General features: G+C 43.6%; 1 protein-coding gene across 2 annotated transcripts in view; it reads left to right on the plus strand.

Annotated features, from left to right (window-relative positions):
- Hydin (HYDIN axonemal central pair apparatus protein) overlaps window positions 1-26,500 on the plus strand; it is a 323,803-nt gene that overhangs the window by 262,353 nt on the left and 34,950 nt on the right. For both annotated transcript variants that reach the window (XM_035442673.1, XM_027405997.1), the window contains 14 exons: window positions 3,058-3,256; window positions 5,541-5,640; window positions 7,403-7,502; window positions 8,587-8,755; window positions 9,558-9,793; window positions 12,040-12,154; window positions 14,886-15,090; window positions 16,142-16,377; window positions 18,071-18,222; window positions 18,332-18,521; window positions 20,719-20,821; window positions 21,045-21,332; window positions 22,770-22,912; window positions 25,666-25,884. In XM_035442673.1, the coding sequence (XP_035298564.1) occupies window positions 3,058-3,256; window positions 5,541-5,640; window positions 7,403-7,502; window positions 8,587-8,755; window positions 9,558-9,793; window positions 12,040-12,154; window positions 14,886-15,090; window positions 16,142-16,377; window positions 18,071-18,222; window positions 18,332-18,521; window positions 20,719-20,821; window positions 21,045-21,332; window positions 22,770-22,912; window positions 25,666-25,884 (2,455 nt within the window). The remainder of the gene's footprint in view (window positions 1-3,057; window positions 3,257-5,540; window positions 5,641-7,402; window positions 7,503-8,586; window positions 8,756-9,557; window positions 9,794-12,039; window positions 12,155-14,885; window positions 15,091-16,141; window positions 16,378-18,070; window positions 18,223-18,331; window positions 18,522-20,718; window positions 20,822-21,044; window positions 21,333-22,769; window positions 22,913-25,665; window positions 25,885-26,500) is intronic.

Raw genomic sequence — 26,500 nt, forward strand, 5'->3', positions numbered from 1 at the left:
CTCCAAAACACAATGCAATTAAAAAGTGGAGTACATAACTAAATAGACAGTTCTCAATAAGAGGAATCTAAAATGGCTGAAAGACACATAAGAAAGTGTTCAACATCCTTAGCCATCAGGGAAATGCAAATCAAAACAACTCTGAGATACCATCGTACTCCTGTCAGAATGGCTAAAATCAAAAACACCAATGACAGTTTATGCTGGAGAGGATGTAGAGAAAGGGGAACACTTCTCCACTGATGGTGGGAGTGCCAACTTGTGCAGCCACTTTGGAAATCAGTATGGCGACGCCTCAAGAAAATGGAAATGAGTCTACCACAAGATCCAGCAATTCTACTCCTAGGCATATACCTAAAAGAAGCACATTCATACAACAAAGACATCTGTTCAACGATGTTCATAGCAGCACTATTTGTAATAGCCAGAAACTGGAAGCATCCTAGATGCCCCTCAGCCAAAGAATGGATAGAGAAAATGTGGTACATTTACACAATGGAGTACTACTCAGCAGAAAAAAATGGAATCTTGAAATTTGCAGGAAAATGGATGGAACTCGAAGAAACCATTCTGAGCGAGGTAACCCAATCACAAAAAGACAAACATGATATGTACTTACTCATATGTGGATTTTAGACATAGAGTAAGAGATTACCAGCCTACAATCCACACTGCCAGAGAAACTAGTAAACAAGGAGGACCCTAAAATAGACAAACTTTGTCCCCTGGAGAAGGGGAAAGGGTCACCATCCCCTGAGCAAATTGAGAGCATGGGAAGAGGGGGGAGGGATGCAGAAGTCATGAGGGAGCAGAAAGGTTGAGTCAGGTGTAGATTAGAAGAAAGGATATGTGAAAGGTAGGGTTTTAGTTGGGGGGGGTGGTAGAGGAGGAAGGGAGGGAGAAGCGAACTGGGATTGTCATGTAATTCAATCTTGTTTGTAATTCAAATAAAAAAATAAAAAATAAAAAACCAATTTAAAGGGTCTCCGACCATCTAAATCTGAGACAATTTGAAAGTCAAAATAAAATAATGCTATGATTATAATATAATGACCTATAACATTGATACCCAGCCTTCTTAATGCTGTGACCCTTTAATAAAATTCCTCATGTTGTGGTGACCCCAATCAAAAATTATTTTTATTGCTATTTCATAACTGTAATTTTGCTACTGATATGAATTGTGATGTAAATATCTGTTTTCCCTGTGAAAGGGTCATTTGACCCCAAAGGGAGTTGCAATACACAGGTTGAGAACCACTGATCTATAACATATTGAATAAAAATCATAACTCTACTGTCATAAGTGTATGAATATACATGAGAGAATGAAGACTATTCTTGACAACAGAATACCAAATAAGTATAGAAAGATTAGAAAATGATTGGTGGATGCTAACATTAATGTGGGACTTTTGGCTGAGAATAGGGCATTTTTCTAGGCATGGTAATACAGCCTGTAGTCCTGGTAATTGACAGCTGAAGGCAAAAGGATCAGAAGTTCAAGGTCATCCTCAAATAAATAATGGATCATAGACGAAAGTTTCTGTTCTGCCTGGTCCCACAGCCGTTTAGCCCCAAATAAACACACAGAGACTTACATTAATTTATAAACTATTTGGCCGATGGCTAGGACTTCTTACTGGCTAGCTCGATCTTAATTATTAAGCCATTTCTATTAACCTAAGTATTCCCACGTGCTCTTGGCTTACCCGGTAATGCCCTGGCATGTTACTCCTGCCTGTACATGATGTCTCCCTAGAAGTTCCTCTCTGCCTTTTTCTCCTCAGCCTTTTCCTGCATGGCTACTGGACAATCAGTGTTTTATTTATCAACCAATAAGAGAAACATACAGAAGTACATTCCCCATCACCTCCTCTTTTCTGTTTAAAAAAAAGAAGGGTTTTTTAACTTTAACATAGTAAAATTATACAATGGATTCAAGGATAGCCTAGGAAAATGTAAGACCCTGTATCAATAAAATGAAATAAACAGTGTATATTCTCAAAGTATCTCCCCAGAAAGTACTTATTAAAAAAGGAAAAAAAATCACATCCACAGTGTAGAGCTCACATGATTCCTACCTGCCAAGGCATCAAACATAGCATCACTAAGATCAGAACAAGCAACGCTAAAGGGGACCTCCTGACCCAATGCACTGGAAAGGACAGAGCTTGCATTAATTTCCCACCAAAAGAGCTTAGCATGGAAAAGTGTCAGACCACCCAACATAAGCAAGAGCCAAAAGATTAACTGGACTGTGCGTGCTCTTCAAAAACATCAAAGCCAAGGAAGCTAAAGAAAGGAAAAAGACATTAAAGAGGCGTGACAATTACAAGAAATACATGATTGTGTGTTGGTTCCTTGACTGGGATAAATAAAGAGGGGTTGGAATAAAAATAGAATAAAGATGGAACTTGAACATGAACTGTTGACCAAATAATAGTCTTTATGATGGTGAAAACCCTTGGTTTATTAAGTTTATTCATCCTTAGAAAATGTATACTGAGTGGTTTAAAGATTAAAGCGTATAATTATCTGCTGTTTCACTTCAAACGGTTCTAAAAAAAAATGATAAGGAAGAGAGAATATGTGGCTACAAGGAAGGCAAGACCAAATGTATAAAGAGGGGTTCCTAGAACTTTTCTCTAAGTTTTAAATGTTGTTCATTTGAGATCATTTGAAATAACTTGTTCATGAAAAATTAAAATCATGTAAATCTGCCCATCCCTCCTGAGCTAAGCAGCTTAAATAAAAACAAGACAAGAAGCATTAAGGAATGTTTACACAACACCCTCAAAAGCAAAACTGTGAGGTCAAGAGTGGTGGCACACATCTATAACCCCAGCAAGGGAGATGGAGGCTGCAAGTTCAAGGCCAGCCTGGTCTGCATAGTGAATCCCAGGCCAGCCAGGGCTACATAATGTGACTCAGTCTCAAAATACAAGTTATTGAGTCTTCTCCCTATTATATAATTTTAGTAGAAAGAACAGAGAGAGAAAAACAGACATTTAAAAAATTATTTGAACTCAATCAAATTTCCTTTGGTTTCTGTAGAAAAGAATCCAAGACACTAGTTCTCCGCAATGTCACACCCCTACCTGTGGCCTGGCGGATCTCCAGCCTGGAGCACCTAGGTGATGACTTCAGTGTGTCCGTGATGCAGGCCAGCATCCCACCCAAGGGAGAGTTTGGGCTGCAGGTGTACTTCCAGCCCACCAAACCTGTCAACATCAAGAAGGTCGTCCGGATTGAGGTGAGAAGTGACATCCCCATAGACTTGGTTATCAAATATTCTATGTATGGGTATACACACACACACACATACAGAGAGAGAGAGAGAGAGAGAGAGAGAGAGAGAGAGAGAGAGAGAGAGGGGGGGCGCGGTCTATCTGTATCATCCCAGCTGTCCTGGAACTAGTTACATACACCAGGCTGGCCTCCAACTCAGAGAGAGAGAGAGAGAGAGAGAGAGAGAGAGAGAGAGAGAGAGAGAGGAGAGTCCCTCCATCTGATCCCTGGGTGCTGTCTCCAGTCCATGATACCTTGCTCTGTACACAGCAAGCTCAATAAGGCAGTACCACACAGAGCTGATTTCTTACTTCCAAAAACAGAATATTCAGTGTGGAATGAATGAATGCATGAATGATGCTACTAGATCTAAGTAAATATTACTTTCCTTATTTCATAGCCCAGACCTGGTCATCTATCAAATGTTTGTTTTGGTTGCTATCACCTTCTCCTGTTGCTCCCAGCTGGTACCTGACAACCATTTCAGTTGCCCACCTTGCCCTGATGGGGTTCCTTTCAATCCAGTTCTCCCAATAATTCTTCCTAGTTCTGCCTTCCCACTGTCACCTTGGTCTGCACTGCTGGCACCATCCTCATCCAGGCCACTTGGACTTCTACCTTGCCACATGTGTCCACAGGGATCTTTGCAATGTTGGTCAGATGGGGTTGCTCGTCCTTCTCAGTGCACTTTGCTGTTCTCTCTCAGCAGCAAGGATTATGCCTTGGTCTCTGCTGCATCTTGTTCCAGCCTCATCTTGAATTCTCAACTCACATCTCTTGTAAGCTTTTTCCTACTTGAAGTCCCTGACACTACTACACCCCAGCTAGGAATTTTTCTCTAGGCTTTGTGGGGAGTGGGCACCTGCTTGAAGATCTGCTGACATCACTGCTTCAAGTGGGCTTAATTTATGTCCCACTGAGAGAATCACTTGTGTGTGTAACCCTTCAGTAGCTTCCATCCTTCAGAGCCCCACTCCCTTCCTGTGTTGTTCTGCTTGCTGACTTTGCTATATGAACTCCATCGTGCAGGATCTCTCCTGGTTTATTCATCATCTGCATTAGTTTCCTAGGGCCACCGTGACAAACCACCACAAACTAGATGGTCCAAAACAACAGACCTTACTCCTCATAGTGCTGAAGATTAGCAGGCCTTCACTCCCTCTGAAGGCTCTAGGAGAGAACCCTTCCTTGTCCGTTTGGTTTGGGGGACCTACGAGTGTGTGCCTTGGCTTGGGCCTATGTCCCTCCAACCTTTGTCTCCGTCATCAGAAGGTGTTCTGCCTGTCTCCTGTATTCTTAGAGGGACACAGGAAGACCTCTGTACTCATGGGTCTCCACCCACAGATCCAACTATATTGGCAAATGTGTGTTGAAAGGAAAGACTGAAATTCTGAATTAATGCTTGAGTTGGGGAATGAAGAGATGTTTGGTAGTTAGGAACACTTGCTGCTCTTACAGAACGGAGTGCAGTTCCCAGCACCCATTTTGGGTGGTTCACAATAGCCTGTAACTCCAGCTCCTGCTTCCAGCACTGTCTTTTGGCCTCAGTAAAGGTCTGTACCCACATAAGCATACCTACACATGCACATAAGTTTAAAATTAAATTTTAATCCTAAATGTAGTTGCAATTATAAATTTCCCCTTGCACCCGAAGCACACAGAATGCAAACTGGTGGCTTTTTTTTTTTCAACTGGAATCTTCAGCAAGATGGCAGAGGTCTTCAACTAGATGCCAGAATGTTGGATCACCCCAGAAGCTCTTGCCCTGACTAATAGACCCTTTATCACCTCCTGGTTTATGTACAAGGTCAACAGCCAACTAGACAGAATTAGATTGGTCTGCCGCCTGGCACTAGCCCAGTGGCTCCTGGGGACAATGATGAAGGATCCCCAACAGTGACAGCAACAGAATCAGCCAGCTACTGTAGGCCACAGATCTGAAGGTGACCATAATCACACAGCTAAAATACTGCGGATTTCCAAAATAGAAATATTAAATATGTGTTTTATTTGAGAAATCTAGCTGATTTTCTACAGATTGTGTCACAAAGAATAGAATAGTTCCAGTTTATTAAATAAGCAGTACAAGATGACTTAAAATGTAAGATTAGAAAACTTGGACTTTAAAGTTCTCAGAAATATTTCTCTACCATCTCTGCTGCCCAGTTCCCACTACATGTTACGTATTTCAGTCTCCAAACACTTGATGGGTCTTGGCTTTCACTGAAGAATTTCTTTTTCCCTGGCAGGTTTTAGATGCAGACAATTTTGTTGGTGTTGTTCAGATCGAAAACATCTTGGTGTTTGCAGAATCCTATGATATTGCTTTGGACATCACCTTCCCCAAAGGTGTGTTGAGCCCTTGAAAAGGGGCTGCTTATATGTTGCCTCTGTTTGTATAGAGAGACCTTAGTGTGTTGTTAGTATGGTGATGGGGCTGATGGGGGAGGGAACAACTTTGTAATAGTACTATAATCCTAGAATTATGTTGGCAACACCACTACACATTAGAGTATCCTCACTGGAAGATAAAAAGGGATCATCATCAGTATGGAATCTTCAGGGCTTTTCTCTGAGAAACTGACAGTAGAGGCTTCTCCTCCTACCTACATTTTTTTCTATCACTACTGTAACAGATTGACACAAACCTCCTGACCTAACACAAACTAGCTAGCTACTAATGAAAGTAAGGCAAGAGGTTCTTGAGTTCAAGGCCAGCCTGGGTTACCTAATGAGAAATTCTGTCTAAAAAAAAGAAAAGAAAAGAAACGAAAGGAAAAGAAAGAATAAAAGAAGAAACACACCACAACATATTATAGTCCTGAGGTCAGTTCAAAGCAGGTCTTACTGGGTCTCACTAGGTGGATATCAAAGTCATGACAGATAAGAATTCCTTCCTGAAAGCTTTGCCACCTCTAGATGCTACCCACATTCCTTGGTTCATGTCCACTTTCTGAATCTTGAAAGCCAGCAATATCCATCCAGGTCCTTCTTTCTCATGCTGCCATCTCCCTGGCTCTCTCACTTCTGCTGTCCCCCTCTACTTTTATAGGGACCCTTGTGGTTATATTGGGCTGCCAGGATAATCCATGCTAGTGTCCACATTTAATGACAGCCAATCAATCACCAGCCTCAAGTCCATTTGCTATGTCAAGTCCCCTTTGCTGTGTATTCACAGATCCCAGGGATGAGGATGGGTGTCCTGAGACATTCTGTCTGAATGCTGCCCTAATGTCTGAGTTGCGTGTCTCCCCTTAGCATCTGATTCTCCATGACACCTCCTCTCCCTGACAGGTCTCCTCCTCAGCAAGATTATGAGAGCTACATGGTAGTCAGGTGCCATTGTCTTAACATACAGAGATCTTTACTGTCTGTAACTCCAGTCACAGGGGGTCCAATGTCCTTTTCTGGACTCTGAGGGGTCCATCTGTATATGGTGCAAGACACACGTGAAATAAAGTTAGGAACACACACCACGCTGGCCATTATGGTACACATCTTTAATCCCAGCACTCGTGAGGCAGAGGCAGGCAGATCTCTGAGTCTGAGACCAGCCTGGTCTACAAAGTGAGTTTCAGGACAGTCAGGGCTACACAGAGAAATCCTGTCATCATCATCATTATCATCATCAATAATAATAATAACAATAACACACAGATTTTCCAGAGGGCCTAAGTTTGATTCCCAGTACCCCCATCAGGCAGCTTACAACCACCTGTTATTTCAACTCCAGAAAGACAACCATGCCTCTGGCCTCTGCACTCACTTGCATATACCAACACACAGACACACGTACATGCATATAATTAAAAATAATTATTATATAACTATAGATAAATAAAGTTCCTAGATACTTCACCAAACAATGGTCATGAAAGGCCAATGGCCTCTTGGGATAGAATCTCAAGGGAGATGTGTGGATTCAGTAAGAAGAGGTTTTGTTTATCTGCCGAGGCTTAATGTTGCAAAAGGTGTTTCCAGCCAGAGTTTTCAGCAAAGAAGTTCTCTAAAATCCTCACCGTGGAATGATTTGCCATGTAATCCTGTTAGGGAAGCCCCTGCTCCGGCTCCCTTGACCACTCACCTCTACCCCATGCCCTGGTCTCTGCAGGAGCTGATGGAGGTCTGGACTTTGGGACTGTGAGGGTCATGGAGGAGATCAAGCAGCCCCTTCAGCTGAAGAACCGTGGGAAATATGAGATCGTGTACAGGTAAATCCAAGGGGCTGTGGCAAGCCTCCGCATCCACTTGTGATGACAGGAGCATGTCTGGGAATTCTTTTATAAAGAAATCAGAAGCGGGGCTGGAGAGGTGGCTCAGTGGTTGAGAGTACCAGTTGTTCTTCCAGAGGACCCAGTTCAATTCCTAGCACCCACATGGCAGCTCACAAAGGTCTGTTACTCAACTTCCAGAGGATCTGGTACCCTTGCAGAGACATACCTGCAGGCAAAAAAAAAAATCAATGCACATAAAAATAAATCTGAAAGAAGGAAAAGAGAGGGGGGGAGGGAAGGATGGAGGGAGAGAGAGGGGAAGGAAGGAAGGAAGGAAGGAAGGAAGGAAGGAAGGAAGGAAGGAAGGAAGGAAGGAAGGAAGAAAGAAAGAAAGAAAGAAAGGAAACTAGAAGCCTGCTGATATTGTGAGGACCTGAGTTTAGATTCCCCAACACCCACATTAAAAATCCAGGCATCTGAAACCCTAGCAGAGGAGGAAATTCTCCAGAGCCCTCCGGCTACCCAGTGTAGCTAACTTAGTGAGTGGTGGCTTCACTAAGAGACCCTGTCTTGTAAGATAGAGAGCAATCAAGGGACACACCTAACATTGACCTTTAGCCTCCACACACACAGTATCTACACACATACATGTGTATCTGCATGCACACATTCATACATGTATATATACCACAACATATACAAAAAAATCAAACAAATAAAAAACAGGGGCTAGGAGTGTGGCTTAGTTGGTAAAGTGCTTGTCTAGCATGCACAAGGCCTTGAGTTTGATCTCCAGCACCGTGTAAACAGTAGAGACAGAAGGACCAGAAGTTTAAAAAAAAAAAAAAGGTGAATAACAACTCAGGAATGACCCCTGATGTTTGCCCTCCACACCTATAGACATACAAGCACATACACATGCATGCACATACATAAATACAAAAGCATAATGGATTTTGCTTGGTATGATAGCTACATGGGGCTAGAGACAGGCAGGCCCTCAACAGATCAAACTCTCCTCTCCGGCATCATGGGTTCCCTGGATAATGGTTTAAACCTATTCTTTACTCTTGTCTTCCAGCTTTGCTGTGGACTCCTTAGGGTATTTGCCACCAAATTTAAATTCCATGATCTCAGTCCACCCCAAAAGAGGTACACTGACCTCATCAGAGAAACCCACAACTGTCCAGGTGTTCTTTCGTGCAAAAAAGGAAATGAAGATTGAATTCCAGCCTATTCTTCGCTGCCAGGTGAGAGAGCTCAGAGGAACAGGACGACTCATTGTCAGGACTGTAAGCACCCTGATGAAAGAAGGGGTGAAGGGAAGATAGCCTGGACGGCAGCCAAAGAAAACACACCAGAGTTCAGGCCCAACTAACAGACAGGTACAGGTAGGTCAGGGCAGAGGTTTGAAAAGTCACCAGAAATATGTATATAAAAAAAATTAAAGTGTGTTTGTTAATATTAATATTATGTATATACATATTAATAATATATTTTGTTTTTAAAATATGTTTTATATATTATATATGGGGGCCACACAAGCCCCCATCCTTAACTGAGGGCCTATTGACAGTTGATGGCCGCTAGGGGAGGGGGAAGTCAGTTTTCTTTCAGGCTTGACTTCTGGTAGGTTGACCATCCTCCAGAGGATAGTCCCACACCCATGTGTACATGGATATCAATAACTGAATCAAAGTGTTATTTAAAACAGAGAACACAGAGTTGGGGAGTGGATGTGGGAGTGGGGGTCTGGGAGGAGGGGGAGGGGAAGCAGTAGATGAATGTCGTCGAAATAAGTTGTAAGTGCGTAGGATGTTCTCAAGAGTAAGTTTTAAAAATCTTTTAAATTTCATGATGTTCTAAGTAAGCTCATAATTTTATGTTAGGGAAAAATTTATATCTCTCCTCGGCTGCATGTGGGCTATGGGCCAAAGGTCAGGCACACCTCAGGGGGAAGTATCAGTCATGAAAGCAGTCAAGAAGACACTAATGGGAATTCTATAGCTGTATCACTGGCTAACATCTTTCCTAACCTTCTCCCCTCTCTAGATTATTGAACCCAGTCTCTCGGAAGGTGAAATAGTTGCCAGCATCCCAATTAAGTTTTCTGTGGATGCAGTGTACTCCAAATTCACCATCAGCCCCTCCTCTGTCATCAACTTTGGGGCTTTGATCTGCGGTACCAGGAAAACCACTACCTTCACCATAGAAAACCAAGGCATAATTGACTTCAGATATGCACTCTACAGGCTGACAGGGGAGAGTCCGATCCATCCAAAGAAGCCGTAAGACAAGTTATTGGGTTGATGCTTTATACTCTTCACAGAGCTATAACGTACTTTTCCTAACTAGATTCACCCATCCCCTGCATGAATGAAGACTCTTCGGTTTAAAATTGTCTCATGAAAGATAATCTGGGAAATCACCAGTCTGGGTTGGTTCTGAACCACATTTTCTGATCAGAGTTCATGCCTTTTCTAGCTGTCATCAAACAAGCCATTGCCCTCTCTGTCATCCTGCAGGGTACTGAGTGATTATTACAGACAGAAGACATTTAAATCAAAACAAAGAAGTCCTATTCCATGCTATGGGGGTGGAAATGGGTACCCTGGAAATGCACTCAAGAGAAAGTAGACGGTGCCTTCACCCAGCAGGCGTCACTCCTGCCTTTGCCCTGTGAAGACACCTGTTCTTCACAGCTGCCTCAGGAGTTCTAGTGGCAACACTCTCTTCTTCAATATGTGTCTCTCATCAGAAGACCAAAAAAACAACAGCTCTTTTGGGTGCTCTTGGCTCCAACTGCTTTGTTGTTTTCTTTGGAAGCAAAATTTTAAAGGTGGCTTTGACCAGTTCCCAGGCTGTGTCTACCTTGATGTTTTTTTTTACTTTCTGATGTTTTCAAAACAGACCTACTCCTCTTGTTGCTTTTGGTAGCTTTGTATTTTCTTCAACTCTAATTTTTCTATAATAGCAAAGTTTGAACATATTAAGAAATTTAGAATTAAATGTCCTACTATCCCTTTCTTCTGGATTTAGTTTCAGCCTCACAGTTTCTTTTGTAGTGATTTAGCAATGCTTCTAGTGACTATAAATTATATTTTTATTTAAGTTATTTTTATTTGGAGCTGGAAAGATGGCTCAGTAGTTAAGAACACTTGCTGTTCTTGCAGAGGACCTAGATTCCGTTCCCAGCACCCACACATGGTGGCTCACAACTGTATGTACCTCCAGTTCCAGATCCAAAATCCTTTCTGGCCTCCATAAGTACCAGACATACACACAGTACACACACATATGCAAGCAAAACACTTGTGCACATATTTTTTAAGATAAATATATTTAATTAATTTATTTAGTATTTAATTGTTTTTCACTTTAGCTTGCATGAATTCAAAACATACAAGGGGACTAAACCATGGATGTGTTCCTGTCATCAAACAAGTGAATGAATACATAAGATTTTCAAATATAGTTGCCCACTCTACGTGCAGTAGTCTCTGAACAAACTAACAAGTGAAATCAAGTTACCAAAACATATATCTAGCTATTATTTATACTAGCCTTTATACACATTATGGCTATTAACATGAAAAATGGAGATAATATCCATTGTTTCATGTATAAAATGGTATCAGGTAAAAAGATTTTATATATATGACTAATTTCCAAAATTGTGCTTCCCAAGAAACTCAAGCACTTAAAACTTCCTTTCCTGTTCAAGGTGCTGAGGGATGAACACAGGAGTGTCCCAGGCAAGCACTGTGTCGCTGAACTTCGTCAACGCCCACCTTTTGGGTTTTGGTTTTTTGGGGGTTTTTTTGACAGGGTCTTATTAAGTTGCACAGGTTGACCTAGAACTTGCTTGCAGCCTAGGCAAGTTTCCAATTTGCAAACCTCCTGCTTCAGCTTCCCCAAGTATCTGGAAATAGCAGTCCTGCACCAGGCCTGCTATTTGTTCACTTGCTTATTATTGTATGCTTTGTTGTTATTGTTTCTGTCATTAGCCGGATTTCCATCACTGTAACAAAAGAACTCAAATAATAAACTTACAAAGGGGAAAGGGTTGTTCGCACTCCTAATTTTGGAAATGGAGACCATGATCAGTTGTGTCTGAAGCAAGGCAGTTCTTCACGACTAGTGCATACATCAGAGAAAAACTGTTCCTCTCAGACCAGGAAGCAAAAGAGAGAGGGGGGAGAAGGGGCTAGGGTCCTACGATCTCCATCGAGGGAATATCAGTGAACTAAGGACCTCTAAGTAATGTCATCCTGGGAACCAAACCCTAACACATGGACTTGGCTTGAAGTAATTTCCAAAATCCTTATGATTTGTGTAATTACTCATGTCACTTCCTTATTGTTCAGAGAATTCGGTCAGTGAGTACAAGGTTACAGTGTTACTCTGATAACCCTCCTGGACAAAGGAAAGACCTCTCCTACCCCCAGAGCCTAGAAAAAAGAACCTCAAGCAGACAGGTAGCTTCTCATGTCCCCATCAAAACCTGAGGCTGTACCCTTGCTTCTCTGATCAGAGCTAGCCATGCAAGGCACACAAGAACCCGAGAAAGTGAGAGCTTCTTCAAGCCTGGAGCTAAAGCAGCCAAGTTCTCGGACGTTGTGCAGAAAGACGTGAACATAGCAAACCAGGTGAGTGTCCCTCATCTCTCATAGAAACACGGCAAGGATACCTTCCAGTGAGTTCTTGCCACCAAATGTTTGTTTGTGTGTTTGTTTGTTTGTTTTAAATTTTGTGTATGTGTGTGGATTTGTATACAGGCATGCAGGTGTTGATGAAGCCAGACGAGAGTGTCAGATCCTTGGAGTTACAGTCACAGGCATATCTTAAGGTTTTATTGCTGTGATGAGACACCATGTCCACAGCAACTCTTACAAAAGAAAAACTTTAACTGGGGCTGGCTTATCGTTCAGAGGTTTAGCCCATTGTCATCATGGTGCCTCACAGGCTAGAGAGGTAGCTGAGAGTTCTACATTTGGATCCACAGGTTCTACACAGTGAGCCACTAGGCCTGTCTCGAGCTTCTGAAACCTCAAAGCCCACCCCCAATGAAACACTTCCTTCAACAAGGCCTCCCCCACTCCAACAAGGTCACACCTCCGATAATGCCACTCCTTATGTGTCTATGGGGGCCATTTTCATTCAGAGCACCACAAGATGGTTGTGAGCCACCTGGCATGGATTCTGAGAACCAAACTCTGCAAGAATAGTTCATGGTCCTAACCACCAAGGCATCCCTCCAGACCCAGAATTTGGCTCTTCTGTGGCAGGGATATTGAGTCATATCAAAACCCTCACTTAGTGAGCTGAGGTGTGACAACCTTTCATTTGAATATCCTCTCCTGCTTCAAAACTTTCACTGAATCCCTACCTTCTTAAATTCTTCACACATTTTTCATCAAGACTCATTTGTTTAGAGGAAAAAGCCATCTGGAGAGAAGTCCTTCTCTGTCCAGAGGGCTTATCTGGGAATCTCCAGGGCTCAGTACAGCTCCTAGCACATGGCAGATTTTCTGTAGATAGGTACCGAGTTAAGTCCCAAGAGGCTTCCATGCAGAGCCATAAAGACACACTTCACCATGCTTGGGGCTCATCCTCCAAGGAACCTGTATGTCATGTGCTCACTGAAAGTGCCAGCCTATCCTGTAAGAATTTAGGAACAGTATCCTGAAGAACCCAAAAGTGGTGTCCGAGCTTTATCAGACTAAATCATGCCTTGATGCAGTAGTACTACAGAACACATCAAAAGAGATTTGGAGGAGTGAGAGTGGGGTTAAGTAAGAAAAGTACATCTCCAAGGGGAAGAATGGCAGAATTTGGTTGAAAGTTGTTCCACACCAGTTCCCAGATCCTATGCTAGATTCCAAGGGTGCACAACATGGGCATTGAACAAGACATTGGAAGTCAGATTGCCTGCTCTTGGGCAGCTTTGTGAAACTGAACAAGAGTAGGGACAAGCCTAAGAATCAGGAGTGCATGGTATCTGTGCTGTAGACTGCTCACAGATCATTCACTGTGGTGGCAAGTACTGTGCACTGGCTGTCAGCCCCAGGGTAGAATAACAAGCACTTCCCAGAATTACTCACTGGCATCATACCTGGAAGGGGCATCCTAGTGCCTTTACCAGCTCCTGCTGAGGTTCCTAGGTCTAGCAGGAGATCCAGCTGCCAGAGTATGAGTCCAGTGAGACTGGACACTCACAGCCCAAGTCATGCCAAGCATCACTCATACAGCAAAGAAGTAGCAGCTAACATATCTAGGCTCTTAACCTCTAGGACCCAAGAAGCTGTGCGGGACAGTGGAGTCTTACATGTGCATGGCCATCTCACACTGCAGTCTCCAAACTCTTTCTGCTCTGGGTTTCAGACCCCTAAAGAAACTTGGGTCACTGAGCTAAAGCACTACAAAACATCTGGAAATGTGAGGACAGAGACTGGGCTACCCAAGACAATCTTTCTCTCTCATGGGACCTTGTATTCCAAGTATATGCTAGTTATCTTAAGAACTACTAGTGAGAGGGGGAGATTTAGGGTCTGCAGGGACATGTGAGGGCTTCTCTAGCAATGACATTCTTTTTAGCACTAATTCTGTACTCTGTGCTATAGTACACCCTCATGAGTATTCTCTCATCTAACCCTCCAGAGATCCACTGTGCAAAGGACATTTATAGATACAAAAACTGAGACTCAGAGACGTCATTTCCCAAGGTCAAACAATATATATTGGGGACTGAGTTCAAACCCTAGATTGTCTCTCTTAGTTGCTGTTCTGTTGCTGTGAAGAGACACCATGACCAAGGCAGCTTATAAAAGAAAACATGCAATTGGGGAGTTGCTTATATTTTCAGAGTGTTAGTCCATGATGCTCATCGACAGGCAGGCACGGCCCTGGCCCTGGAGCAGGAGCTGAGAGCTGAAATCCTGATTCACAGGCCAGAAGCAAAGAATGAAACCAGGCCTGGTGTGGGCTTGCACACCTCCTAATTACAACTCCTAATCCTTCTAAAACTGTCCTACCGACTGGGGACCAAGCATTCATTCAAACGTATAGGCCAATGTGGGCCATTCTTATTCAAACCCACAGTATTTTATTCAAAACCCATCATCTCAACCACCATTCCATTCTGCACCTCACCTGACCCCCGCTGCTTTGAGGCCCTTGGTTCTGTCATGACTGATCAGAGGAAGGTAGAGAAGGAAGCACTGAAAATCCAGGCATCAAGAACACCCAGGGCCTCCGCTCCTCCAGGCAGAGAGGCCCCACTGTTTCCCCATTTCATTATCTCAGCTCTTTTAGAAAGTCTCAGACTCTGATACCCATTCTGCATCCTTCCTCCCTGCCCGTCCCACCTTTGTCCTGCAGGCCCGCTTCTCCCATGGCATGTTCACTGTATACCCAGGATATGGCTCTGTCCCTTGTGGAGGACAGCAGGTCATCACCGTGGAGTGTGTGGCTGACCCTGTGGGAAGGTCTGAAGAGTTTCTGGCCATCGATATCTCTGATCGAGACCCTAGAGAAAATCCTGCTGGCATTCCTTACACTCTCCTTGCTGAAGCATGTCTGCCAGGTACTGCAACTCTGATTGGACAACACTCCTAAGAGACTGGCACTTGCCAGTCCTCCACCCCCAGGAAAATCCCTCTAAAGATGTCCAGCAGACAAGGCTGGGTTGCTTCCTCTGAAAATTCAAAACCTCCCCTGGGGTCTTCAGGCATATTTATCGTTAAAGCCTTAGCATGTATAAAAGAGAATCTGCTTCTCCGAACCTTTAGCCTTTCTGGGTCTGTTCCTGGATTCCCAGATGGGTGGTGTTCTCTGAGGAATGAGCTGGCCCAGGATGTGGTCCAGGACTGAGGAGCAGACCTCTGGCCATTTCTTGTGGACAGCATATTCACAGAGCAAATGCTCAATAATTGAGCATGCTGACCATTTAACCTAGCAGGTAAAGCTTTGGCTATGGCTCCCTATAGCCTCAAACCAAAATAAGCCAGCTCCCTCCTCCCTCCAAAGTCCACCCCAGACCTTGGATCTCACCATTCCTTTCCAATAGAAGGAAAAGGCTGAATGTCAATCAGAAGAAACCAAAGAGGAAGCCAATAGACTTTGTCCCATCACTTATATCCCAGTGTGTGGACTGCCCTATCAGTCCTCTGTGACTCTTGATTTTTATCATCAGTTTCTATTTGCAATGCAAGGAACAGGACCCAAGGCCTTCTGTAGGCTAGGCAAGTACTCTGTCATTAAGTTGTATCCCTAACTTGTCATTCTCCTTTGTGAAAATCGAAATATTCTGGACTGGCAAGATGGTTCAGAAGGTAAGGGTGCTGCTTGCCTTCTTAATGGCCTAAGTACAATCCACAGAATCCATACAGTAAAAAAGAATAGACTCCTGCAAGTTGTTCTATGAACTCCACAAAGAATGTACATTCACTCACATTCACAGAGAGAAAGACAGAGAGAGAGAGAGAGAGAGAGAGAGAGAGAGAGAGAGAGAGAGAGCACAGAAAGGAGAGAGGAGAGAGATGAACAGAATATTTAAAGTTTGTAATCCACATTAGCATGACAGAAAGCCAGGATCTGGCAACAGGTGGTTTCATGTTCTTCCCTCCATTCCCTAGCCTTTGTGACTGACAACAACGTCGTGATATTTGAGGAACACCAAATCTGTACCAGCTCCAACCTGTACCACATCCTCCAGACCATACAGAGTGGAGGGCTGTATGTGGAGGATGAAAATAAGTTCATCTTCTGCAATGTGCTGGTGGGTTATCAGGCCAAGGCTCGGTTCAAGATCAGCAATGTGGGAAAGATTGCCTGTGATATCAACGTTGTAGTCAAGCCCATCTCCAACAAGGTAGGAGGCGCCCAGTGGCCCTGACCCTCTTTGGTTGGTATAAAGACAGGAAAGGAATCCTGGAAAGGCCCTGTTCTGTAGCTTCTGCACCCAGATGGGAACCATGAGGCTCCTGTTAGAAGTTCTGTGAGGTCACAAGGGCATTTCCCTTAGGCGAGGGACTATGTAAAGATATGTCCTGCACATACCTTTGTACTAAATTGGTACATACTAATGGGCAACTCATTTGTCTGTCCAGCTGAACTCACTGTATAACTGATACATACAACCACTGGAAGAGAAACCAAAGATGGCCACCAACTTGAGGCAGGTTATCCTCAAATCTCCCATTCTTCTGGTCAGAGAGATTTGGAAGGTGTCAGACTACAGGTGTAAAGTAGAATAGAGAATGTGTATTGAGCCCCTCCTGAGTGGCAGGCATTATGCTAAATGATTGTCTATTTATTGCTTTGTTTCAGGTTCACTTCTCTTTTGGACCTGGTCATTATCCTATTTTACAGTTAGGGAAACTAAGACTCAGATAAGCTCAATTCTTCCTCCATTCCATATCCTGGAATAAACAGCTAGGATTAAAGCCTATTTATTAAATAATGAGTGGCCACTTCAGAGGTCTGCTAAGCTTAAAACTGCCCCCTCTCTCTGGGTCAGATTATACTAAAGCCATTTTCCTCATGGTAGAAGAAAAATTTCAAAGACAGCACAAGGAAGGACTGAATCAATGGGTTGCTATTACCCCGTATTTCCAGTATATGCTTCAAATACTACTTAGCTTTATCAGAACAATGTGCAGTCTTAGCCTGTGTGGTTCTCATGCCCCAGACCTTACATTGTTCGTGACTGATGGGGGTGGAGGAGGCCCCCAAGGCTGGCCTCAGCTTAAAGTTGTGTGCATTCCAGGAAGACCGTCATCTGAGAGAGTTGGGAGACCATCTAATCCCTCATCAGTAGTACCTTTTGGCACTGGTGACACCCAGGCATTGTTCTCTAATCATATTGTAGAGCACTGAGGAGTTGCCCACTCCTCACTCTGCACTCAAAGTACAAAAAGTGGGGAAGCCTGGCTTCTAAAGAGAAGTTTTATGACAGTGGACTTGGGGACATCTCCTCCTCTCCAGTTTAAGACTTGAAGGGAATTCCTTGGAAAAGGCAGTGAAACTTTAACATACTTTGCCTAAGGAACAAGTGGGGTAGCCTGCGTTGTATTCTGCCCAGTGAATTGTGATGTAAATATCTGTTTTCCCATAGCCTTAGTCGACCCCTGTGAAAGGGTCATTTGACCCCAAAGGGAGTTGCATTACACAGGGATCACAGCAGTGAGGCAGAGACCTCAGACCCAGATCAAAATGCATCATAATGCCAGCACCTTCAGCCAGCTTCCAGCTTAGCTCCACATTAATTATATTAATTTGGCTGGTTAGGGGCAACATAGGGTGGTAGTGAGAACATTTGACTGACTGGCTTGGTTTGTCTATTTGAGTCAGAGTTCATGTTCTAGCCACATGCAGTCAGATGTTGCTCAGGGGGAAGTCCCCAGACTCTGGGCCACTCTATCCAGGGTCCATGACTCTGGAGGTAACTGAGCTTGTCTTGTACAAGGAGAAGGTAGAGTTCACAGCAGAGCAAAGAGATCAGCAGTAGGCCCCAGCAGAAATGCAAAGTGGCTAACCCCGTCTGCTGCGGCTCCCCTTCACAGGCATCCGCCCGCATCACTGACATCTTTGATGTGGAGCCCAACAAGATGTGTATTGGGAGCCGCTCGCATGCCTTTGTCACAGTGCTGTTCACACCACAGGCCATGCAGACCTACCAGTGCATCTTCGAGGCTACTTTGGATGGCTTACCCAGGTACCAGCTAGCCCCTCACCTGCAGCAGAACGGCAGCCCACATGCTGTGTGGGATATTGTGTTCCTGCCAGGTTGGTTTAAGCCACCTTGCTCTTCCTGTCCCCTGCAGCAACCAGGCCAGGAGCCGAGGTCTTGTATTTGATATTATTGGTGAGGGGACCCTCCCTCGAGTGACTGTCGTTCGACCAACTTTATATACCCAAAATGGAAACCCCTTGCTCCTGTTTAAGAGGCTTCTGCTTGGTCATTCAGAGAAACTGCCTCTCATCCTAAAGAACAATGGCACCATCCCTGCCCAGGTAACAGCTGAGGGTAACACACGGGGTGACATGTAAGCCAGACCAACTTGATTCATATTGCCTCACTGTTTCTGAAGCTTCAGGTCACAGTCTTTGGTTCTGTTGGTTCTAGGCCCATGGTGAGAAAGGACTTCATGGTGGCACTACCCTACATGGTTTTCATTATGGTAACTGTAAATGCTCTACAGCAATGGTTCACTACCTTCCTAATGCTGTGACCCTTTAATACAGTTCCTCATGTTGTGGTGACCCCAACCATAAAATTATTCTCAGTGCTACTTCATAACTGTAATTTTGCTACTGTTATGAATCATAATGTAAATACCTGTGTTTTCTGATGGATTTAGGCAACCCCTGTGAAAGGGTTATTTGACCACCAAAGGGGCACGACCCACAGGTTGAAAAAAATGCTTTTCTACAGTCTAGTTCAGTGAGGTCCTGCCACCTACTACTTGTTTGTTTTTTTCTTAAGAATTTTTGTATATTCTACTCATATATGAGATTGAGTCATTTTTTAACGTTCCTTTTTTTAAAAAATCTCATTGAAAAGAGCTGCAGAGATGGATCAATGGTTAAGAGCACTGGTTGTATTACAGAGGACCTAGGTTTGCTTCCCAGCACCTACTTGGTGTCTCACAACCATCTGTAACTGCAGTTCCAGGGGATCCAACACCCTCTTCTGACCGCCACAGGCACCAAGAACACATATGGTGTGCAGACATACATGCAGGCCAAACACCCACATACATGTAACAAAATACATTTTAAAAAGCTTTAATCTCATTGGAATCAACATGAAAGCCTCTGGGTTTTCTGGGGAGAATTCCTGGTTGCAGAGCAACTGTCTACCAGGGGCAACATTTAGGATTCCTGTCCACTCATTAGACTTGTCTCCATAGCTCTAGAATGTGAGTTCCTCCACACAGTTTCTCTTTTTCACATTTATTTACTATTTTGCGTGTATGTGCATACATGAGAATATGGAGGCCAGAGGACAACCACAGGAGTCAGTTCTTTCCCTCCACCCTGTGGGTCCCTGGGATTGAACTCAGGTTGTTAGGCTTAACAGCAAGTGTCTTTTACCCACTGAGTCATCTCAGTACCCCTCCATTTAGTTTCTTATTAGAGTTATTTCTAAATATGTAATCTCTTGTCTCAGTGTAGTAACTGTTTCTTCTCTCTATGGGTTACTTAAATTTTTTATAGTCAGCAATGCTACCTTCTAAAAACTCAGATTTCTCTCACTTAAAATCAAATGTCTGCCTTTACCCCTGCCTGCTTTCCAATGGACCAGAAACCACTTTTTTTCTGAAATTGTTCAAATGTACACCTTGGTTTTCCTCTCACCTTGCTGGGTTGTTTACCATGACTCTAGCAAATGCATAGTACCTAGGAGGTGCTGGCTTCTAGGAATCACATTTATGCAATACTTCATAGAATTGTGGGTATTGATTTCCCTTTCATTAGTTAGGAATGCACTCTTAAGCTGCCTCTCTGTCTAACAGAAACATTGGCAACCCACTTTGACTCTGTGTAGTCTGGAAGGTCACCCATGATCTCTGGGCCTCCAGTTCCTACACAGATTCTAAGGGATGGCCTGACTGAATACCCATTTTTCCTATCCAGGTCTAATGTTTATTGTCTATCTCTTAAGGCTCTCAAAACCATAGAGCTAGGGGTGTGGTTCAATAGGTAAAGCTTTTAACACACAAGTATAATGAACAGAGTGCAGATCCCCAGAACACACATAAGAGCAAGACAGGGAGTGGCAGTCACCTGTAATCCCAAAATTCAAGAGGCAGAGACTAAAGATCCCCAGGGCAAACTGACTAGCTAGACTAACCTGACTCAATGAGTCCCAGACTCAACAAGAAACCCTGGTTTTATGTAGAGAACAACTGAGGAAGGCACACTGTCAACTTCAGGCCTCTATTCGCATGCATACCTGCACACATCTGTACACACACACACACACACACACAAACACACACACACACACACACACACACACACACACACACACACAAACGTCATTCACACACATTCATGCAAAACAAAGAGAAAATAAAAAGCGAATACTACATACAATGACTTTGGAGATTCTTGCTCTAAAATTCAGCACAATATCAGAACCCAGACTCAAAATTCATGCGCAGCCTGTAAGCTCAACTACTCAACCTGACTTCCCTCCTGCCAGCTGCACGTGGATCTGCGGGACCAACGAGGAGTCTTCTCTCTGAAAGGGAGACCCACCACCTCCTACATCTACATCATAGAGGAAAACAAACCGAATGAAAGGGGTGAGTGCAGGGCAGGCGCCTCAGTGGGGTGATGGATCTCAGAAGCTGGTTTGCCAGGGACCTCTCGGGACCCAGCCACAGTTGGTGCTTGGTCACATCACCAGTAGCCCAGTGGCTTGAGCTCATTCCCCCAAAGTGGCTGCTTCCCTTCTAGCCATGGTCTTCTTGGAGATGTAGTCTTCTAAACTGATTCTGAATTGTAACCTCTGTCTCTGGTTTACAGTCAAAAAAGCCCACACAGCCTCCCTGGTTGTTTGTCCTGGAGACACAGCTGAATTTGATGTCTTTTTCCACTCCAAGAAAATTGGGAGAATGACGGGCTCCATCCACTTGTCGGTGATCAACAACCAGTACGAGGAGACCTTGATTCAGCTGGTGGGAGAAAGCTACGAGGATGACATCACCTTGGACAACGTCCATGGGCTGATTAGTCCCGCCATCCAGGAGGGCTCGGCTATGTCTGAGGTCATAGAGATCGCTGAGCACAGTGCCATGGAGGACTTGGTGGCAGGTGGGAGAAGCAGGAGTGAGGTCTTGACAACTGTTAACTCCAGTCATTCTAAGCGAGAGTGAAGTTTACAAAACAGCCATAGCCTCCTGAGAGTTTAGGAACAAGTCTCTACCAGTATGAGCTCTGCCATGCTGGGCTCAGTCACTCTTTTATCCTTCATTTACGTATGTGTTCATGCAGTGAACAGTTACTTAGCACCAAGTGCAAGCCCAGGCACTACACTGATCCACAGACTTGCAGATTAACAAGGAAGTCTTTGCCTTTATTAGGGAGTTTACAGTTTGATGCTGGTGTTCCTGTTCAGCTCTTTAGCAAATGCATGCTTCCCTGCGGTTTCCCTGGATCTGTCTTGTAGCAGGCTTGTGTTGACATTGGGAATTTCATCCAAAATGTATGTTTTCTAAGTGAAATCATGGGCTTGTCTCCTTAGAGATGGGATGGGTTTGTGTCCTGATCTTCATGGCCTGGCTGCTCAATGAGCAGGTCAGCAGGTCAGCAGCATCACATCTCCCAGGATCTTGTCAGAAATGGGAATTTCAGACCTGCCCTGCCCTTCAGGATCATAAACCACATTTGAATCTAATCCCTGACTGATCGTGTGTGTGTGTGTGTGTGTTAAAGCTTAAGGCATGCCTATCCACAGTCTCTAAACTACTGACCCTTCCACTTAGGGACCAGACTGCGGAGGCAACATTTCACACAACAACGATTAGCAAAGGGCATTTGTTAAGCACTCTAACAGCACGACTGATTGCTTTAAAGTGAATTTTAAACTCGGCTTCAAAATTTCTGCAGGAGCTTATAGTCCTGGAATGTATAACCAGGGTCTGAAAGCAACACTCTTTCCAAATTTGGTGTTTCACTCCTGTTTGAAGCTATGCAATGGCCTCTCTCTAGTCAGGGGTCAAACAGGAGCTAGCAGTAATCCAAGTTTGGAGATCAGATTCCATACCTATTGTGGAATTTCCAGGTTTAGCAAACCTGAACATGGGTATTCCAAAGAAAACTAAGTTCCAGATAATCAATAACTTAGTATATGTATGTCCCCAAGCATTGCATGGGACATGTTTATCATAAATAATTACTCATTATTTATCTCTAATTCAGTCTAACGTTTCATTATATTTTTCACCAAACAAATGACATTAGGATCTTTATTTTCTTGTGAACAAACAGAAGAGCCAAGGTAGGTGGATAGGTAGAACTAACTGATGGATGGATGGATGGATGGATGGATGGATATATCATCAATTGATCAATCCCTGGGAGGCAGATCTTTCTATCCAGGTATCCAAGATTTTTTCCTCTATAACCATTCAAGGAGAAAAGGATAAACTGTGAATGAGACACAGAATCTATCAAGATATGCCTCCCTTAGAAAGCAGGCTCTTAAGAGAGGCCAGGGAGGACTCACCAGCCTTCTGCTTTGACCCATAGCTGCCCTGTTGGATCACATCCAGTTTGGGTACTGCCACATTGGAAGCAACTACAGCGTGAGCTTCACCATCACCAATCACAGCCAAGTGAATGTGATTCGGTTCGAGTGGCCCCTTTTGGCTACGCTGTCTTTCTCCCCACAGGTAAGCAAAAGTCACTCACTGAGTTCCCTGAGGCCTAAGCCATCCCTGTGGATCCATCGAATGGAACACATGCATCTTGAATTAAGAAAGTGCCCAGTAGCCATCCCAGTGCTTGCAGGCACTGCTTGCAGGCACCGCTCAGGGCCCCGTGGTCTAAGAGGAGATTAACAAACCCTGCTGTGGGAGGAACTTGAGGCAGTGTCTGGAGGCCTGGGTGAATGACTACAGGCACTAGCTTCCCATTCCAAAGTGTAGACCTGTGTCCCTCTACGCATGTGTTCTTCAGAACACGAGCCTTCGGAACTGGCACAACAAGCCAGTAATGATGCTGCATACCTGCAGTCCTAACCATGCTCAGGCAGAAATACTCCCACAAGTTCAAGACCAGCCTGAGATACATGCTGAGTTCCAGGCCAACCTAGGCTCCTGATAGATCCAACACCATCTTGTTCCAAATCTACCCCTGAGGAGTAGCTACAGAAAAATAACCACACACTATATACCATATCTAGCTCCAAAGTCCTGCCAAATTCATTTAATTAATTTGTTATCAACATTTGTCCTATGAGGAAACAAAGAGAATATAAGGGATGTGATAGGATAATCTAATTTGTCAAATTTAGAGCCAGGCTCCCAGAAGTTCACTTACATTGTGCCCACCTATATGTGCACATAGGCACACACATTTATCTCTTGAGCAATTCAAAGTTTTCATCTGCCTTCACTGAGCAGAGGCAGGAGAGAGAACGTCTTCCCTGTCTGAGGGAGTGTCATGTGCATGATATACATGTTGGTGGTGTATGTACGTATATCTTTATCTATGATAAATCACAAATCACTTTATTCTCTAAACCAAATGGGCTCTCCTTTACATCCAGTGTATTTGAGCAATTTAAAGCCTTTTCATCACAGGGCTCCTCCATATCCTTGTGGATTCCAGGCAAGCCCACTATTGCTCAACCACACCCCCAGCTTCCTACATATTCTTAAACAGTATTAAGAACCCTCAAAAATTTTGTCCATATGAATTATAACTATTGATATTTAACCTATTAGAAAATAAAACTAAGATTTTTTTAGGACTTTTTTATTATTTGTATGATATGGGTATGGGTATTTTGCATGTATGTATGTCTGTGCACCACATGTGTGTGTGGTACCCAGAGAGACTAGAAAGAGACATCAGACCCCCCTGGAAGTGGAGTTACAGACAGTTGTAAGCTGCCAGATGCGTTTAGAACAAACCTGGGTCCTCTTATAGAAAAACAACTGTAGCATGAATGTTTCTGGTCCGGCAGGTCCCGCCTCCCTTCTCTGCCCCAAAGAAACGTGCGGATGCTATGTTAATTATGAAACTGTTGGCCGTTGGCTATGGTTTCTTATTGGCTAGCTCTTAATTATTAGTCCATTTTCTATTAATCCATGTATTTCCATGTCTTACTGGGGAATGACGGACCTGAAACTCCTTTGCCTGCTACATGATGACTGTTCAGTGTCTCTGCAGAGAAGAGAGCAATTTCCTGTTTGTCCCTGCTTATATCCTTATTCTGCCCAGCTAAATCTCTTCCTTGCCTGGCCAATCAGCCAATCAGCATTTTATTCATTAACCAATAAGAGAAACACATATACAGAAGAACATTCCCCATCAAATAACCAGTGCTCTTAACCATTGAGCCATCTCTCCAGCCCCCAAAATTAAGAATATTTTTAAACATACTTGTTTTAAAGTACAATCAATCAACTATGTTTTAATTCAAGTACCACATTTTATTTTCAAAAACTATATTTTCAAACATGAATGTGATAAGGGTAGACTCCTCCCATCATTCTTGTTAAGATAGGGTCTTCTGGGTAGTGTAGCCCACTCTAGGCTTGAACTTCTTCCCCCCTATCTCAGGCTCCTGCATGTTTGCGTTAGGATTGTGCACCACCATACCCAACCATCTTACGTCTTAACAGATTTCTTTAATATCTGACTTACTAAGAGTCACCTGGATTCTGCTATCTGCTCTTTCCCCTTCAGTCTGACTAAGCATCGTCATCTTTAACTTCTAGTAAGTTCCGTGTACACTCGTGAGAAAAGGAGAGTGAAAGAATCAAGAGGCATCTCAGTATTATTTTGTCCTGCAGGTACCCTGGAGAGATCTTGGGGAGGCCAAGGGTCATTAGATAGCTTTCTAGAAACTAATATACTGTGCCGAGCCACCTATTTGTACGAATCATAATGAGTATAGGGTGGTGTGGGCGGCATTTGGAGTCATGTGGCTTGAGTATAAGCCCGGATTGCTAGTGTCGAAGATCCTAGGTAATTTACAAGTTTTGTTATCTGTGAAGGTGAAGTGATTAGCTCTGTGCCTCTCAGACGGTATCCTGGGGATTGGTAAAATTGCTCGAGAGTTTAGAATAGTGCTTTAGGCAAGTAAAGATGGGTAACTACTAATATTATTCTTAGTATATGTGTGCTTGTTTGTTTTGAGGGACAGTCTTGCTCTGTATCCCAGACTTAAACTAAAACATATTACATAGTGCAAGCCGGCCTCATGGCAAACCTGACTCACCCTCCCTCCCCCAAGTGCTGGGATTCATAGCATGAGCCATTGTGCCTCACTTTGTGATGACATTTTAAAGAATCTTGTATGTACTTAAGTCAATCTACCTATATAGGCCTGGATGATACATTTCCAATCACCACCAGGCATCAAAGAAACTTAAGACTGAATTCCCCAAAATACTAATACCAGACTTTTCCCTAGGTAGGCCATCTCCACCCTGGCTGTTCCAAGGATGTGGTGGTAACCTTAAAGTCAGATGTGCCCATCAGCCTGAAGAAAATAACTGTCAAGTGCTCGCTGTCCAAGATCATGTTTCAGCTCCCTACAGACCAGGTCCCTGACTGGGATGACCGCATGCGCACAGTCAAGTGGGTGGATGCTCCCCGAAATACACCTGGGAACTTGACTACAAAACGAAAAGTGAGTATTCAGGGGACATGAAGCACAGATCTAACCCAGCCCACCATGCTCGGATGCCTACTGCTCTCAATTTCAGTGACCCATTATGGACAATAGAAAAGGTCTGCACCTGACTTTAGTTTCAAAAATGGCAAACTGAATTTCCATACCCATGCGCTGCCTTAGTTGACAGTTTAGCTTCAGTCTTTTTACCTTTTTCTTCAAAAATGTCACTGCCAGTCATTGTTTCCTGTTTCCATGAGGTGTCTGGACTTAGAATAGTTAGAACGATCATTTCATGATGGGATCTCATCTTTGGCCCACATTTGCCCCTTGCATTTATTCCTTGCCATTTTCCTTTGAATTGTATAATAAATTAACACATGGCCAACAAGGGAATGAGGCCCTGAATACCTGTGTGGCTCTGGCCATTCCATCACTTTGTCTCTCTCCTTGAGGGAATCACTGTCCAAACCTCAACGGATGGTTTGTTGACCTGCACATTCTAAAACAACTGAAGTGTAGCTGAGGTTTTTAACTCTGTTTTTTAAGGGTTATTTTATGTAGTCATAGTTACTTGGGGCTGTGATGTATCCACTTCAGTGTTGTATACATTCCAGCCTTTTGTCTCTTTCTC

Source organism: Cricetulus griseus, chromosome 3, assembly GCF_003668045.3.
Source record: "Cricetulus griseus strain 17A/GY chromosome 3, alternate assembly CriGri-PICRH-1.0, whole genome shotgun sequence".
Taxonomy (NCBI): domain Eukaryota; kingdom Metazoa; phylum Chordata; class Mammalia; order Rodentia; family Cricetidae; genus Cricetulus; species Cricetulus griseus.